Source organism: Myotis daubentonii, chromosome X (assembly GCF_963259705.1).
Source record: "Myotis daubentonii chromosome X, mMyoDau2.1, whole genome shotgun sequence".
Classification (NCBI taxonomy): Eukaryota; Metazoa; Chordata; class Mammalia; order Chiroptera; family Vespertilionidae; genus Myotis; species Myotis daubentonii.
Window position 1 is genome coordinate 26,395,824 of NC_081861.1, and position 13,470 is coordinate 26,409,293.

The 13,470-nt window shown below is 45.5% G+C and overlaps 1 protein-coding gene across 1 annotated transcript; it reads left to right on the top strand.

The window, feature by feature from the left end:
* Positions 1-679: 679 nt before the first annotated feature.
* Positions 680-12,209, top strand: LOC132224141 (zinc finger protein 449-like). The gene is made up of 4 exons (XM_059679241.1): positions 680-1,110; positions 4,568-4,763; positions 10,104-10,202; positions 10,469-12,209. Exons 1-4 carry the CDS (start codon positions 757-759, stop codon positions 11,182-11,184), a joined length of 1,365 nt encoding a protein of 454 aa, XP_059535224.1. The 5' UTR covers positions 680-756; the 3' UTR covers positions 11,185-12,209.
* Positions 12,210-13,470: the final 1,261 nt, after the last annotated feature.

The window sequence follows — 13,470 nt, forward strand, 5'->3', positions numbered from 1 at the left end:
AAGAGGGGCAGTAAGGGGTGACCAGGTCAGTGGGGGGAGGGAAGTTAGGAGAGACCAGGCCAGCAGGGAGGGGGCAGTTTGGGCCGACCTGGCTGGTAGCAGGGGGCAGTTAGGGGTGACCAGCAGGGGGCCAGTTAGGGGTGATCAGGCCAGCATGCAGAGGCAGTGAGGGGTGATCAGGCTGGCAGGGTGGGGCAGTTAGGGGCAACCAGGAAGGCAGGCAGGTGAGCAATTAGGAGCCAGTGGTCCAGGATTGTGAGAGGGATGTCCGAGGGGTCCCAGATTGGAGAGGGTACAGGCTGGGTTGAGGGGACACCCCCATGCACGAATTTTGTGCAGTGGGCCTCTACTGTGTGTATGTGTGTGTGTGTGTGTGTGTGTGTGTGTGTGTATCCTATGTCTTCTGGTTGGAGCATTGAAGCCATTTACATTTAAAGTGATTATTGACAGGTATGCATTTATTGCTGTTTTAATCTTTATAACTGTTTTACACTTTTTTTCTTCTTCTTCTTAAAGAACACACTTTAACATTTTTATCAGATTATAAAAATTCCCCTAAAGATTATCTGCTACATTAGAACTTTGCTGAAAAGCAAGCAGTTAAGGGACATTAGAATTCCCTCTGGTAACCACTGCTGTTTCTCTCATTTGCCCTTTCCTCAGCAGTAGGTGTTACCCCCAGGAAATACACAAAGAAACACATTGGAACCTGAGACTTCAGACACCAGATAAAGTATACACTGCTGGAAGGGATCAATGGCTACTACCCTGGGTTCTGTAACCCAGGCCTCCTTGAATCTGGGCACAGTGTTTCAAGAGTATGATAAAGACACTGAATTCTCCCGTCAGCGCTTCAGGCAGTTCCGGTCCAATGAAGAAGCCAGGCCTCGTGATGTTTTCAACAAGCTCCTGGAGCTTTGCTCTGAATGGCTGAAGCCAAAGACGCGTTCTACGGAACAAATGGTGAAGCTTCTAACTTTGGAACAATACCTAACAATTATGCCCCAGGAGCTAGAGACCTGGGTGACAGAACAATGCCCGGAGAGTAGAGAAAGAATTCTGTCACTCTTAGAAGAAATACAGATGAAACCTGAGACAACAGAGACAAAGGTGAGAAAAGAGTTTGGGATCTGGGGAACTAGACCAAAAGGGTATCAGAGGCAGGTGGGATTGGATCTGACATTTGTCTCTGTGTCATTCTTCAGCCCGAAACTTCTGCACAGTCCTTTTCACATCTCTCTTCTACTGGAGAAAACATATCGGTGAGTGGTTTCCAACCTCATCTTAGCCAATTCTCCTCTGTAACAAATATATTCTAATGTCCCAGTAAATATACTTAAATACAATTCATAGATAACATAATCTATCTACAGTCATTCATCAAAAAACACTGGTATTATCTGGCCAATGTGCTTCAGTGGTTGAGCATTGACCTATGAACCAGGAAGTCAAAGTTTGATTCCAGATGAGGGCACATGCCCTGGTTGCAGGCTTGATCCCCAGTAGGGGGCGAACAAGAGGCAGTGGATCAATGATTCTTTTTCATTGTTGATGTTTCTATCTCCCTCTCCCTCTCCTTTCTCTCTCTGAAATCAAGAAAAATAAAAATTTAAAAAAGCACCTGTATTATGCATTAGGGTCTGCAGGCCAGATCCATTGACAGCTGTTTTGTATACCTCTCAGCTAATAATGGATTTGACCTGTTAAAGCATTGTTCAAAAGAAGAGGAAGAAGGAGAATAAATGACAGACAGAATGTGGCACACTGAGCCTAAAATATTTATTATATGACTTTTTGCAAACAAAGCTGGCCAAGTCTGAGTCAAGTGGTTTCCAGAAGAAATATAAAGGAATAAGAAGGTAGTTTTTTATGAACTAAAAAACCTTTCAGTGTGCACATGTCTGGGCTTGAGTGCACCAGAAGATATCATGAAGTAGGATGCTTGCCTCTGTGCACAGATTCACTGTGAAAGTGACAGACAGTAATTCAGAATGATACAGCTCAAACACTACGAACAGTGTTGCTGCTGATCATGTGATTTTCTAAACAGGCAAACAACTCTTGATAAATCTGACTAATTTGTAGTATAGTCATTCTTTAAAAGACATTTTCAATTTTTTCTTTTTTTTAAATAAAATTTATTATGTGAGACTGGTCAACAGGGTCATATAGGTTTCAAGTGTGCATTTCTATAATACATGCATAATCTGTATATTGCATTGTTCAAATCTTACATTCAATATTATCTTGTACTAGGGGCCCGGTGCACGAAATTCGTGCACTGGGTGTGTGTGGGGGGGGGGGGGAGTGTCCCTCAGCCCAGCCTGCCCCCTCTCACATACTGGGAGCCCTCAGGCGTTGACCCCCATCACCCTCCAATCGCAGGATCAGCCCCTTGCCCAGGCCTGACGCCTCTGACAGAGGTGTCAGGCCTGGACAGGGGACCCTCATTTCCCCCCATCACTGGTTCTGCCCCCAGCCCAGGCCTGATGCCTCTGGCCCAGGCATCAGGCCTGGGCAGGGGACCCCCAGACCCCTCTGATTGCTGGCTCTGCCCCTTGCCCAGGCCTGATGCCTCGGCCAGAGGCGTAGACCCCCATCACTCTCTGATCACCTGATCGGCCCCTTGCCCAGGCCTGACGCCTCCGCCAGAGGTGTCAGGCTTGGATAGGGGACCCCCATCTCCCCCCGATCACTGGCTCTGGCCCCCGCCCAGGCCTGAGGCCTCTGGCCCAGGAATCATGCCTGGGCAGGGGACCCCCATCTCCCTCTGATCGCTTGCTCCACCCCCCGCCCAAGCCTGACGCCTCTGACCCAGGCTTCAGGCCTGGGCAAGGGGACCATCATATCCCCCCAATCCCCGGCTCAGCCCCCCGCCCAGGCCTGATGCCTCAGCCAGAGGAGTTGACCCTCATCACCCTCCGATCACCAATCACCGGATCGGCCCCTTGACCAGGCCTGAGGCCTCCGGCAGAGGTGTCAGGCCTGGGCAGGGGACCCCCCAGCTCCCCACGGTTGCAGGCTCCACCCCTGCCCAGGCCTAACGCCTCTGGCTGAGGCATCCGGCTAGGGCAGCGGGGATCCACAGCTGCAGCGGCCCCGCGATCGTGGGCTCCGCTTTAGGCCCAGGCAAGGGGCCCCTAGCTCCCGGGACTGCCAGCTTCGACCGTGTCCAGCTCCCATTGCTGGCTCCACCCCTACTTCCTGCTATCACTGGCCAGGGCAGCAAAGGCACCTGATTCTGCAATCATGGCTGGGGGGCAGGGCAAAGGCGGCCCCAGGGCCGCCTTTGCCCTGCCCCCCAGCTCTTAGCTCCCCCCTGGGTTTCCAATCACTGTCAGTGGCAGGGGGCTTCTTCCTGCTTTCCCTTTCGCCTCCCTGCTTTGTGCCTACATATGCAAATTAACCTCCATCTTGTTGGCAGTTAACTGCCAATCATAGTTGGCAGTTAATTTGCATATAGCCCTGATTAGCCAATGAAAAGGGTATCGTCGTACGCCAATTACCATTTTTCTCTTTTATTAGTGTTGATTAATTTTAGTATATATGTACAGCATAGTGGTTAGATAATCATGTACTTTACAAGGTATTCCCCCTGATATTTCCAGTACCTACGTAGCACCGTACAGTTATTACAATATTATTGACCACATTTCCTTTGCTGTACTTTACATCACCATGACTTTGATTTCCAAAGGAGTGCTTTCCCAGAAAATTCAAGTCATGCTAACATTTGCAAAAAAATTTTGTGATTTTATGACCAGCAGTGTGAGGTTCTTGACAGATTCTTTTTACCTACATGAATATTTGAAGGTAGGTGGGACACAGGAGCAATTCTGCACTGTGCATTATCTATACTTGCGTCTCTGCCCACTAATTCTGATAGCCACCACCTGCCATCATTTCCAAAACACCTCCTGGGAACGGTGACCCTGTCCTCTGAACAGAACCACCCAGTAAAACGTTTTTGGGACATATGATAGCTGAGCACAGGGCAGCATTTTGGAGATGGGAGGGAGTACTTCTTGTTGGGCATTAGGGGCATTGGAGTCTTGGGTATAGTTGGGGCTCTGCAGTTAGCCTGTATGAAGGATTCTTCCGAAGTTTCCTGCCTCCAGGCTGGAATGCGTTTATGGTTTCCCTTCCTTTCTGTGTCTCCTTGTTTGGCTTTCTACAAGAGACTATTTTCTTCCTGTGGTCTAATCCTGCATTATTAGTATGGTAGGCAACAGCCATAGGTGAGTCTTGAGTACTAGAAGTGAGGCGAGTCCAAATTGGGATATGGTATAAGTATAAAATGCACACCCCATTCAGAAGACTTAGGGTGAACAATAAAGTAGGTAAAATACCTCATTAATAATTCTTTATACTGATTACATTATGAAATTATGATATTTTAGATATACTGGTTTAAATAATGCATGTTATTAAGATTGACTTTATCTATTTTATTTTTCATATGACCACAGGAAAATTTTTAATGACTTGAGTAGCTGGCATTATATTGCTACTGGGCACTGCTGGTCTAGATAGATTTTAGAGTGATGGGTTCTGGCATTTCCTCCAGATTGATAGCCAGGAAAAGCTCTTGGAAGATCCAGCAGTAGTCGGAATAGCAGACATGATACCAAATATCCACCTGGAGGTTCCCCCATTCCAAGCAATGGAAACTGTCCCCAAGGCCCAACCGGAAGATATGTGGATCCCACAGGAGCCATGCTATGATGCTGCTTGGGAAGACCTGCCCTTTCTGGAAACTCCTGGTAAGGCAAAGATTTTACTTCTTTTCCTTGATTTCTCTTCTGAGAGCTCAGGAGCTCTCCAGGGGTGGGGTTGGTTAGAAACACTGAATAATGGATGAAAATGGATAGCTTTTATAAATAGGGGGAGGAAACATCCCTTGGGGAATAGCTTCCCATGAAGCCCATTATTAGATCGAACAGGATTCAAAATCTCTTAAGATAATGAGCCTACTCAGCAAGGAGTCTTTGACCAAGAATCTTATAAAGGAAAATTGAGGGGAGTATGTGTAATATGAATAAAGATTAGTTTTCCCAGCCAATTTTTATCAGTGGAATCTTTGGTGTTGTGGGTCCCACGGGCCTTGGTTGTTCTTATGGCATAAGAGTCATGTTCAAACATGACACTTTATTAATATACTCACTTCAGATCCTTTAAGAGGGTTTAATTGCTTGCTGCAGTAAATGAATATGTATCCTATCTAATAATAAACAAACATGGGAATTGACCGTACCTTGGCTATGTCTCCCATAGGCTAATCAGTGTGATATGCAAATTAACCACCAACAAAGATGTCGGTTAATTTGCATACCTAGGCTCCAAGTGGTGGAGCAAGGCCTGACATTTCTGGGCCGGCAGAGCAGCGAGGCCTCATGGCTCCAGGGCCGGTGGAGCAGCGAAGCCTGACATTTCCGGGGCCGGCTCCAGCCAGAACTCATCCAGAGCGAAGGCCTGGGCCCCGGGTGCTGGAGACAAACCGGTGCTAGCAGCCAGGGGAAAGGAAGGCCTATTGCACGAATCTCTTTGTGCAACAGGCCTCTAGTCTTACCCATAAAAACCTAGACCAGTGTTTCTCCAGGAATGGTAAGTGGATTCTCCATATCTGGATCACCTGTGGTGCATTTTTAACAGGATCTCCAGGTGAGTGCTGTACATACTACCTTTTGAGAACCACTGCTCCAGACAATACAGGAGTTAGTTCAGGGTGAGAAAGTCCAGGGGAAGAAAGGCTCATAGAAGTTCATGGATTTCTCGAGGGTGGTCAAGAACTTTCCAAGGTTTTACAGCGTGATAAAGCACAAGGTTCTCTGGGCAGACCTTGAGAGATACCATATTAGAAAAGATTGCTATGTATGAATTCGAAAAACTGTTAAATTTTTGGGTATCTTGCCTGGGTTCCTTGCTTTCCCATATCCTAAGTACATGAGAATGGATATCCTTGACACTTGGACCCATTTTCTCTTGAAGGCAATAGAAATTCTAGCTGTGGTGTTTATCAATGGTTTTCTCTCTTGTGATTTCCATTCCAAGTGCCATCTCTCTTCTCTGAGTGTCTGGCAGACAATGGGGAAGGGTACATGTGAGATTCCACCCTGTCCTTGGAAAGGATGGCTTGGTCCATTCCAGGCCTAAGAGTAGAACCATATGTGATGTGTGCATTGCCACCACCAGCATAGAATTCAAGTTATAACATCACAGTGTGGTTGTTTGGTGATGAATTTGTCTCATTTTCTGCACCTATTCAATTTGTCCAGGTTCCAAATTTTGTAGCTTGTTCTAGTAAGTGCTGGTGATGTAGAGACATGGAATCTGTCTTGTTTTCCATAGGGGTGACCAGGAGGAAAAAACCCAAAGGACATATGTATATCCATTAAGGTTAAAGCCAAACTATATAAAGTATTGCCAATTATATTCCAGTCTTTACCTTACCTACATCTCTGATATGTTGACAAGTTTTAAAACATCTGTATTTCTGTGTGTATGCCTGCAACAAGTGGCAGGACCTAGCAAGTGGTGTTGAATTATACATCTTTCTGCATATGAGTTACCAGTACATGTGTGAATTCTCTTCTCTTAGCAACAGTGCCAGATAAGGAGATCACATATGATACTGAGCAGCACTATTGCTCTTTATTTGAATACTTCAGTCTCTAAAGTACAGGAAATTCCAGTATATCAAACAAGGGAGAGAGAAAATGATATAACAAGTAAAATATAACCATTAGGAAGAAAGGAAAGTACCCTTTCTCATCACTGTTTAAAGTGATAGAATATGCTTTGTCCTATGGACTGGGAGGTCTCCATTTCTACTTCCTGGTCACCAAAGTCTCATCCTCCTTAACACTTATACTGGGTCCAAGGGATCTGGGAGCTGATTTAGGAAGATGATATGACCAGGAGGTGGCAGTAGCACACACAAGCTTTGTTGGGCAACTCTGTCAAGTGTTCTTGTGATGGAAGTCAGGGGCCAGAGGAGAGGAAAACAAGGGAACTCCCCAGGGAGTAAGGGCTCAGAGGGCTGGCTTACCTGTCTTGGTGAGGTCATAGCCCGGAAGCACCTTGGGAGTTTATAGGTCAGAGAATTCCAAAGGGCAGCAGCAATTGGGGGTCCCATAACCATAAGACTCCCATCTTTGAAGTGGCTAGCAATTCTGGGGTGATATTTTCTGAGCTGTGCATAGGAGGCTGGTTCTAAGTGGCTAAAAATCTGTTTATGGGGGCTTAATTGAATGTATGAGAATTTTAGTTTGACACCTGCACGCTTTTGAGTACCTAGTCCCAGGTGGGAGTGAAGAAATGAACAACCTAGGGCCCAAAGCATATAGTGCTTGTTCATGCCCTTTGTCTCATTTCCAGCACAACTTCTGGGGTGGTTACTGTGGCCTTTGAGGGTAGAGAAGAGCCCTGCCAGCAGAAGTAGGCATCAAGGCATGACTTCTGACTGATTTTCACTGTTGACCAAAATGCCCTGGGGACAAGCTCTAAAGCACACAGCATCTTTCCATGGCCATGTGTCAGCAGAACAAATATCTAGATTACGAATGATTGATTAGGGGGCATATCCATCTAAAACTTTAATAGACATAGTCGAATGTCCTCCAAAGTTATTATACCAATTTACCCTCCAACCACAGCATAGGAATACTAATGTCTGCTTGCCTTCACTCACAAGCTTGCTTTGTGATGAGCACCGTGGCTGTTCCCTTATGTTGGCATACAGAAGGAGGGCTGATATCTATGAAAGTCTTTTGAATCAGTGTCTCATTCATTCAGCATTTGTGACAGTATTTTATTGAATGTATGAGTAAAGATGGGAACTGAGGTCGGAAGGATGTGAGATGTGTGAAAGGGGGATGGTTAGTGCCCTTAGCTGGCATGGGCTGTGAGCATAGGTTGGGGAATGTAAACTAGTGATAGTGTCGGGAGCAGGGCTTTGAGAGTCCAGACAGTGGAGGTTGAGGGCACCTGGTCCTCAAAGATCTGAGTGTTAGAGAGGAGGGATGTGGGTGGGGTGAGGTTGGCAGACAGTGAAAAAGTGCATGAGGTTAACAACTACCAAGGAGCTCAATTTGGGCCAGCCTCTTTGAAAACTGTCTCCTGGGAGTACTATACTGGGGAGAGGAAGTAAGGTGGCAGCTCTCAGTCCTCTTTGGTTGGGTGCTGCACAGAAAGGGGCAGCAGGACTAATGGTAAGTCCATGAGACACAGCTGCCTGGTGATATGATACTCCTGGCCTTGTTCTCATGGGTGCTAGAGTCTGCCTCCAGGGCTGCTTTAGCCCTTGACTAGTCTCGTCTTTGACTGCCTTTCACCTGAGGGACAGGTGTCTGAGTTGGTTTCATGGTTACCTGTGATGAAATCTATAGCCTCAAAAGTATCAACTCTATGCTCTACGTACAGGATGGGAACCACCATGTGAACACATCCTGCCATCCTGAACTGGTTTTCAAGTCTCTCTTACTGGGTATATTCTGGGCCAACAAGTTTCTGGCACCCTAGGCTCTGCTTCTGTCCACCCCCCACTTTTGAGATCCCTCACACTTTCACTTGACAGCAGTTCTCCTCTGATGCACGACCTCCAGTTTTAGTTGACCTGTGCTCCTACCCCCTCATCCCACCATTATCTTTGAGACACAGCATAAACAAAATAAAGAGTTGTATTTTAAATTATCTTTGTTTGAAATATATGGCCTTTTCATTGTGGAAGTAGAAATAAGGTATTTTAGTCGATGTCCTGAAAGTTAAATTTTCTTTCACATTAACATTAGCCAAACTAACTTGCTCATGTCCTGTTACAAACCCTAATATTGAAATACTAGAGGCTCTGTACATGAAATTTGTGCACTCGGTGGGAGAGGGGTTACTCAGCCCAGCCTGTGCCCACTCACAGTCTGGGAGACCTCAGGGGATGTCCGATTGTCAGCTTAGGCCCGCTGCCCTATATGCACCCCTATGTTCATTGCAGCATTATTTGTAGTTGTCACTGGGAACAGGCCTAAGGGAGCAGTCACTAAGGAGGCGGGAGAGGCTCCCACAACTGCTACTGCACTCCCCAGCCTTGAGCCCAGCTCAGGGTTTCTGGCTGAGCGACGCTGCCCCTGTGGGAGCACACTGACCACGAGGGGTCAGCCTCTGTGTTGAGCGTCTGCCACCTGGTGGTCAGTGTGCGCCATAGTGACAGGTTGTTCCTCTGTTTGGTCAATTTGTATATTAGCCTTTTATTATATAGCATTTCCTTGTATTTCAATCTGAAATGAGCCATTTCCAACCCACACTTTATTGCAGAGCAGTAAACTTGAACAGAGCTGAGGAAGGTGTGTGGAAAGAGGCAGGAGCAACAGTGACTCTGACTGAGGGGGCAGTGGTAAGACCTAGGAGGAGAGTGAGTGTGGAAACAACTTCTGGTTGTCCTTAGATTGACAGTGAGAACCACTTTTTGATGATTATTTTGGTTAGTTTCCAGAGAATCAACTTCTAGACTTCTGCTGAAGCAGACATATACAGCTTATTATTGCTGTTGCTGACCTACCTCAGTTGCTATCTTAATTTGAATATTTCTTACTAAAATTATTCCAGTAACCATTCCTAACCCTCGCACTTTTGCCTCTCTCTCTCTCTCTCTCTCTCTGTCTCTCTCTGTCTCTCTCTCTTTGCTTGGCAGTCAATAAGACAGTGTTTGTCAGTTTTAATAGGGTAACACTTTAGGAAGATTGAATTCATGTTCTGGCCCTCACCTACATAATTCCATTCTCAAAACAGATGTGGAACTCATTCAGTGCATTGACTTCACACCAGAATTGATTCACTTCCCTTCCATAGACTGGAGGAAAATATCTTTGAACTGAGCAGAGTAGAAGATCTCCCCCCCAACACACCTACCTCCACCCCGCCATTTGGGTCTTGTTCTTATCCTAAAAAACAAACAAGCACAACACAAAGGACTTGTCAGAGGCTCCTGGTGAAGCAATGCTGAGAATGTAGTAGGGTGATCTTGAGAGGCCATGTGTCCAAGAAGAGAACTGGACTCTGGAAAAACCTGTGTTGACTCAAACTATCCTTCCTCCCATCTCTCCCATGGCCAGAATACCCATCACCAAAGCTTGCAGCTGAAGAGCCTTGCGGGCAGGAATTACTGGATTGCAAGGAACTAGAAAAACTGGACTTTTTGGACTTCAACCTAGGTAAGTGAGTGTTCATGGAATGCTCAGGAAGATACGAGAGAAAATTAATCTTTACTCCCAGGGTAACAAGCTTTGGGATGGCACTTGGAAGAAGTTTGTATCTTCCCAGTAGCATTGAGTATAACTCTTCTCAGTCACTAGCTCTCCATTCCTCTTGGAACATGGTGACATCTGTAATTTCTGTTCACAGTCTTCATTTTGATATTGGGAGAGAAAATGTGTCAAAGTGGAAAAAACTGGAGAGTATGTATTTTCTGTTTCTTTAGATGAAAATGTACTTCTTGATACCAATTTACAAGATGACTTCGAAGAGCTAAGCTACCTATTGGGAAAGTCTGCAGAGCAGCTACACAGAGACCACACACTGCCTCTCTATGATCAGAATCCTTCTGCAGGAGAGCGCGCTGAGAGCTCCAACCAGGAAGAACCTCTCAACCCCATGGGCTATGCACAAAACAGTGCCCCAAAGAAGCTATACCAATGTATTCAGTGTGAGAAAGATTTTCTTTCCATAAAGGTCTTTAAGGGGCACCTGAAAATTCATTCAGGAAAGCTCCCTCATGGGTGCCCTGAGTGTGGGAAAAGATTCCTTCGTAGGTCAAACCTGCAAAGGCATCTTCGAGTTCACACAAGGGAGGCACCCTATAAATGCAGCGTGTGTGAGAAGCGATTCACTCAGATGTCACACCTCACAGAACACCAGAAAACCTCTTCTAGTCAAGGAGTGTCCACTTGCCCCGAGTGTAAGTTGCGATTTTGTAATAGAAAACAATTTATGCAACACCTAAAAATGCACACAGGTGGAAGACCCCACAAATGCCAGAGTTGTGAAAAAACATTTAGACGCCAAAGAGACCTTAATTTGCACTATGCATCACACACTGCACAGAGACCATTTACATGTGAGTATTGTGGGAAAAGCTATAGGCAGAGATCCAGCCTTGTTGTTCATTCAAGAAAGCATTCAGTGGAGAAGCCATAGAACTGTATCAACTGTTCTACAAGCATCCTTAAGAAAGCCCACTTTAATATGCACTTTAGAGAAGAACTCTTTGAAAATTTGTTGAGGGAAAAAGTTCCTAAACAAAGTGACAATAAGCTACCAAAGCTTTAACTTGCACTAAGCTGTCTTGGAAGAACAGTTTTGTTTGAGCTTATGCATTAGAACAGCTTTGTATTTTGCTGTGTTTAAAACTTATCTTTCAAGGCACATAAATTCTAGAGTATTCACTCATTCTTGCCACTGTTCTAGACATGACTTTTTTCTGTCTACGCAAGTCTTTTTTAATTTTTATGATGAAATGTCTTTGTGCCAAGCCAACCACGATATCGGTATGAGTAGGGAACATATAAATGCTGGCATTCCTTTTCGATCTAGGGTCAGTATTCCAATAGATGGGGATGTGCCCAATTGACCTGTATCTGTGCAATATTTTAGTCACGTGGAAATGGCTATGCTGTTTCTTTATGATTGCCACTGACTAGTAGTTGGAGCACCATGCAGATGCTTCCCTGACAGTGCCAACAAGCACTTCCCTTGACTCTCACTTACACCACATGTCAGAATCTCCTGTGCAGCCACTGCTATGTGTATGCATCATTTGAGCCTTGAACACAGTCCATTTCTGAAATATGGAGCACTTTCAAAGGATAGGGGAAGGAAAGATGTCCAACTCATACAGTACTGGGAAGGGCAGAGAACAGTACCCACCACACAAGTACTAGGAATATTGAGCGGCTTATAGAAGGGTGGAGACCCTACCTGGAACAAACTACCTGTAAATTCTGTGTTTTCTTTCTTTGCTCTTTGGAATGATGAGAGCATTGAATGCTACAAACTTTAAGCCTAGCTAGGATCACATGCCACAAAACTTGTTTAATGTTCTGTTTGTGATTTTACAATTATTTATTACAGTTTTCATTTTATTTCCTTTCTGCCCCAAGAGTTGAACATTGTTAATTTCCTGTGAATTTTTGATTACAATGCAAGTTCTTAATAAACTTGGTTCATTCAACTTCTGTTTTAAAGTTTATTTAGGTGTTCTTGAAGACGCATGTCCTATGACTGCAGAGATTAAGGGCTCCATTTGTAGGGTACTTCCTAGGAGAGGAATGGTTGTGCCATCGGTTTATAGCTATTCACCTTCTCTAAATACTGCCAAAATGTACAACACATATCCCTTCCCACTCCTTGGCTTCTGGTTTCACTCACCTACTGGTGTCCCTTGATGAAGATACTAGCCCAAGTGTTACATAGTTCAACTTAATATTTTGCCCCTTTATTATTAGTGCTGTTTGAATTCTGGTGAAGAAACCTTTTGTCTACCCCAAGATCATGAACCTATTTCTACATTTTCATTTTGAAGTTGTATTTGTTTACCTTACACATTGAGATTGCATTTTACCTGGAGTTGGTTTCTTTTACGAATGTTGTGAGGTAAGGTTCAAGATAACTTCAGAATGGAAGGTCCTTACCACTTGAGATTTTGTCCTCGGCCTTTGGGTCTTAGCAAAAATTGAGATGCTAAGCAAATGCTTTTACCAGCCTGTACATGGATTTGAGCAAGTGTGTTATGAACAGCATTCCAGGTGAAGGGATGTCTCATACAAAGACCTGACAAGAAGAGCACAGAGTGGCTGAAGGGAAAGCTAGAGTGCTAGGCAGAGGCCAGGTAATGGAGGGTCTAGTAATCTACCTGATGCATTTGGACCCTCATCCGGCAGTCCAGAAAAAATCATGGAGAGAAAGAAGATGGCGGCGATATAGGCAGACGCGTCCCAGGTTGTGTCCCGGAGCAAATGGAGTGAGCAGCTGAAACTAGTAACACCCACCCCGAATTGGCGAAATTGCTCAGCTGGTGAGACGGTTTGCAGCCGGGAAGGGCAGAACTCCCCTGGAAAGGTAAAAAAAAAAAAAAACACAGGGATTTGGGCAGGGAAGTTTGCCAGACCTCTGAGCCCAGAGGGTCGGAGGGAGACCGCATGGCAGACAGCCGCGTCCCCTGGGACAGGCACAGCCCCTGATGGGGGAAAGGAGATCTGCGGGATTCCTGGCGCTGCCAGGGGATTTGAGAACTGGGTTCTGTGACCACGGAGGACTGAGCCTAAAGGGGGCAGCCTGAGGAGCTGACCTGACCATGCAGTGCCAGTAAGAGAGGAGCTTACAGAACCTAAGCCTTCCCCGTTTCCGCGGCCGGCGTTTGTTTGTTTGTTCTCACCAAATCCTGTTCATGGGACATTTCGGATACAGACACTCACCTGTGCTGAA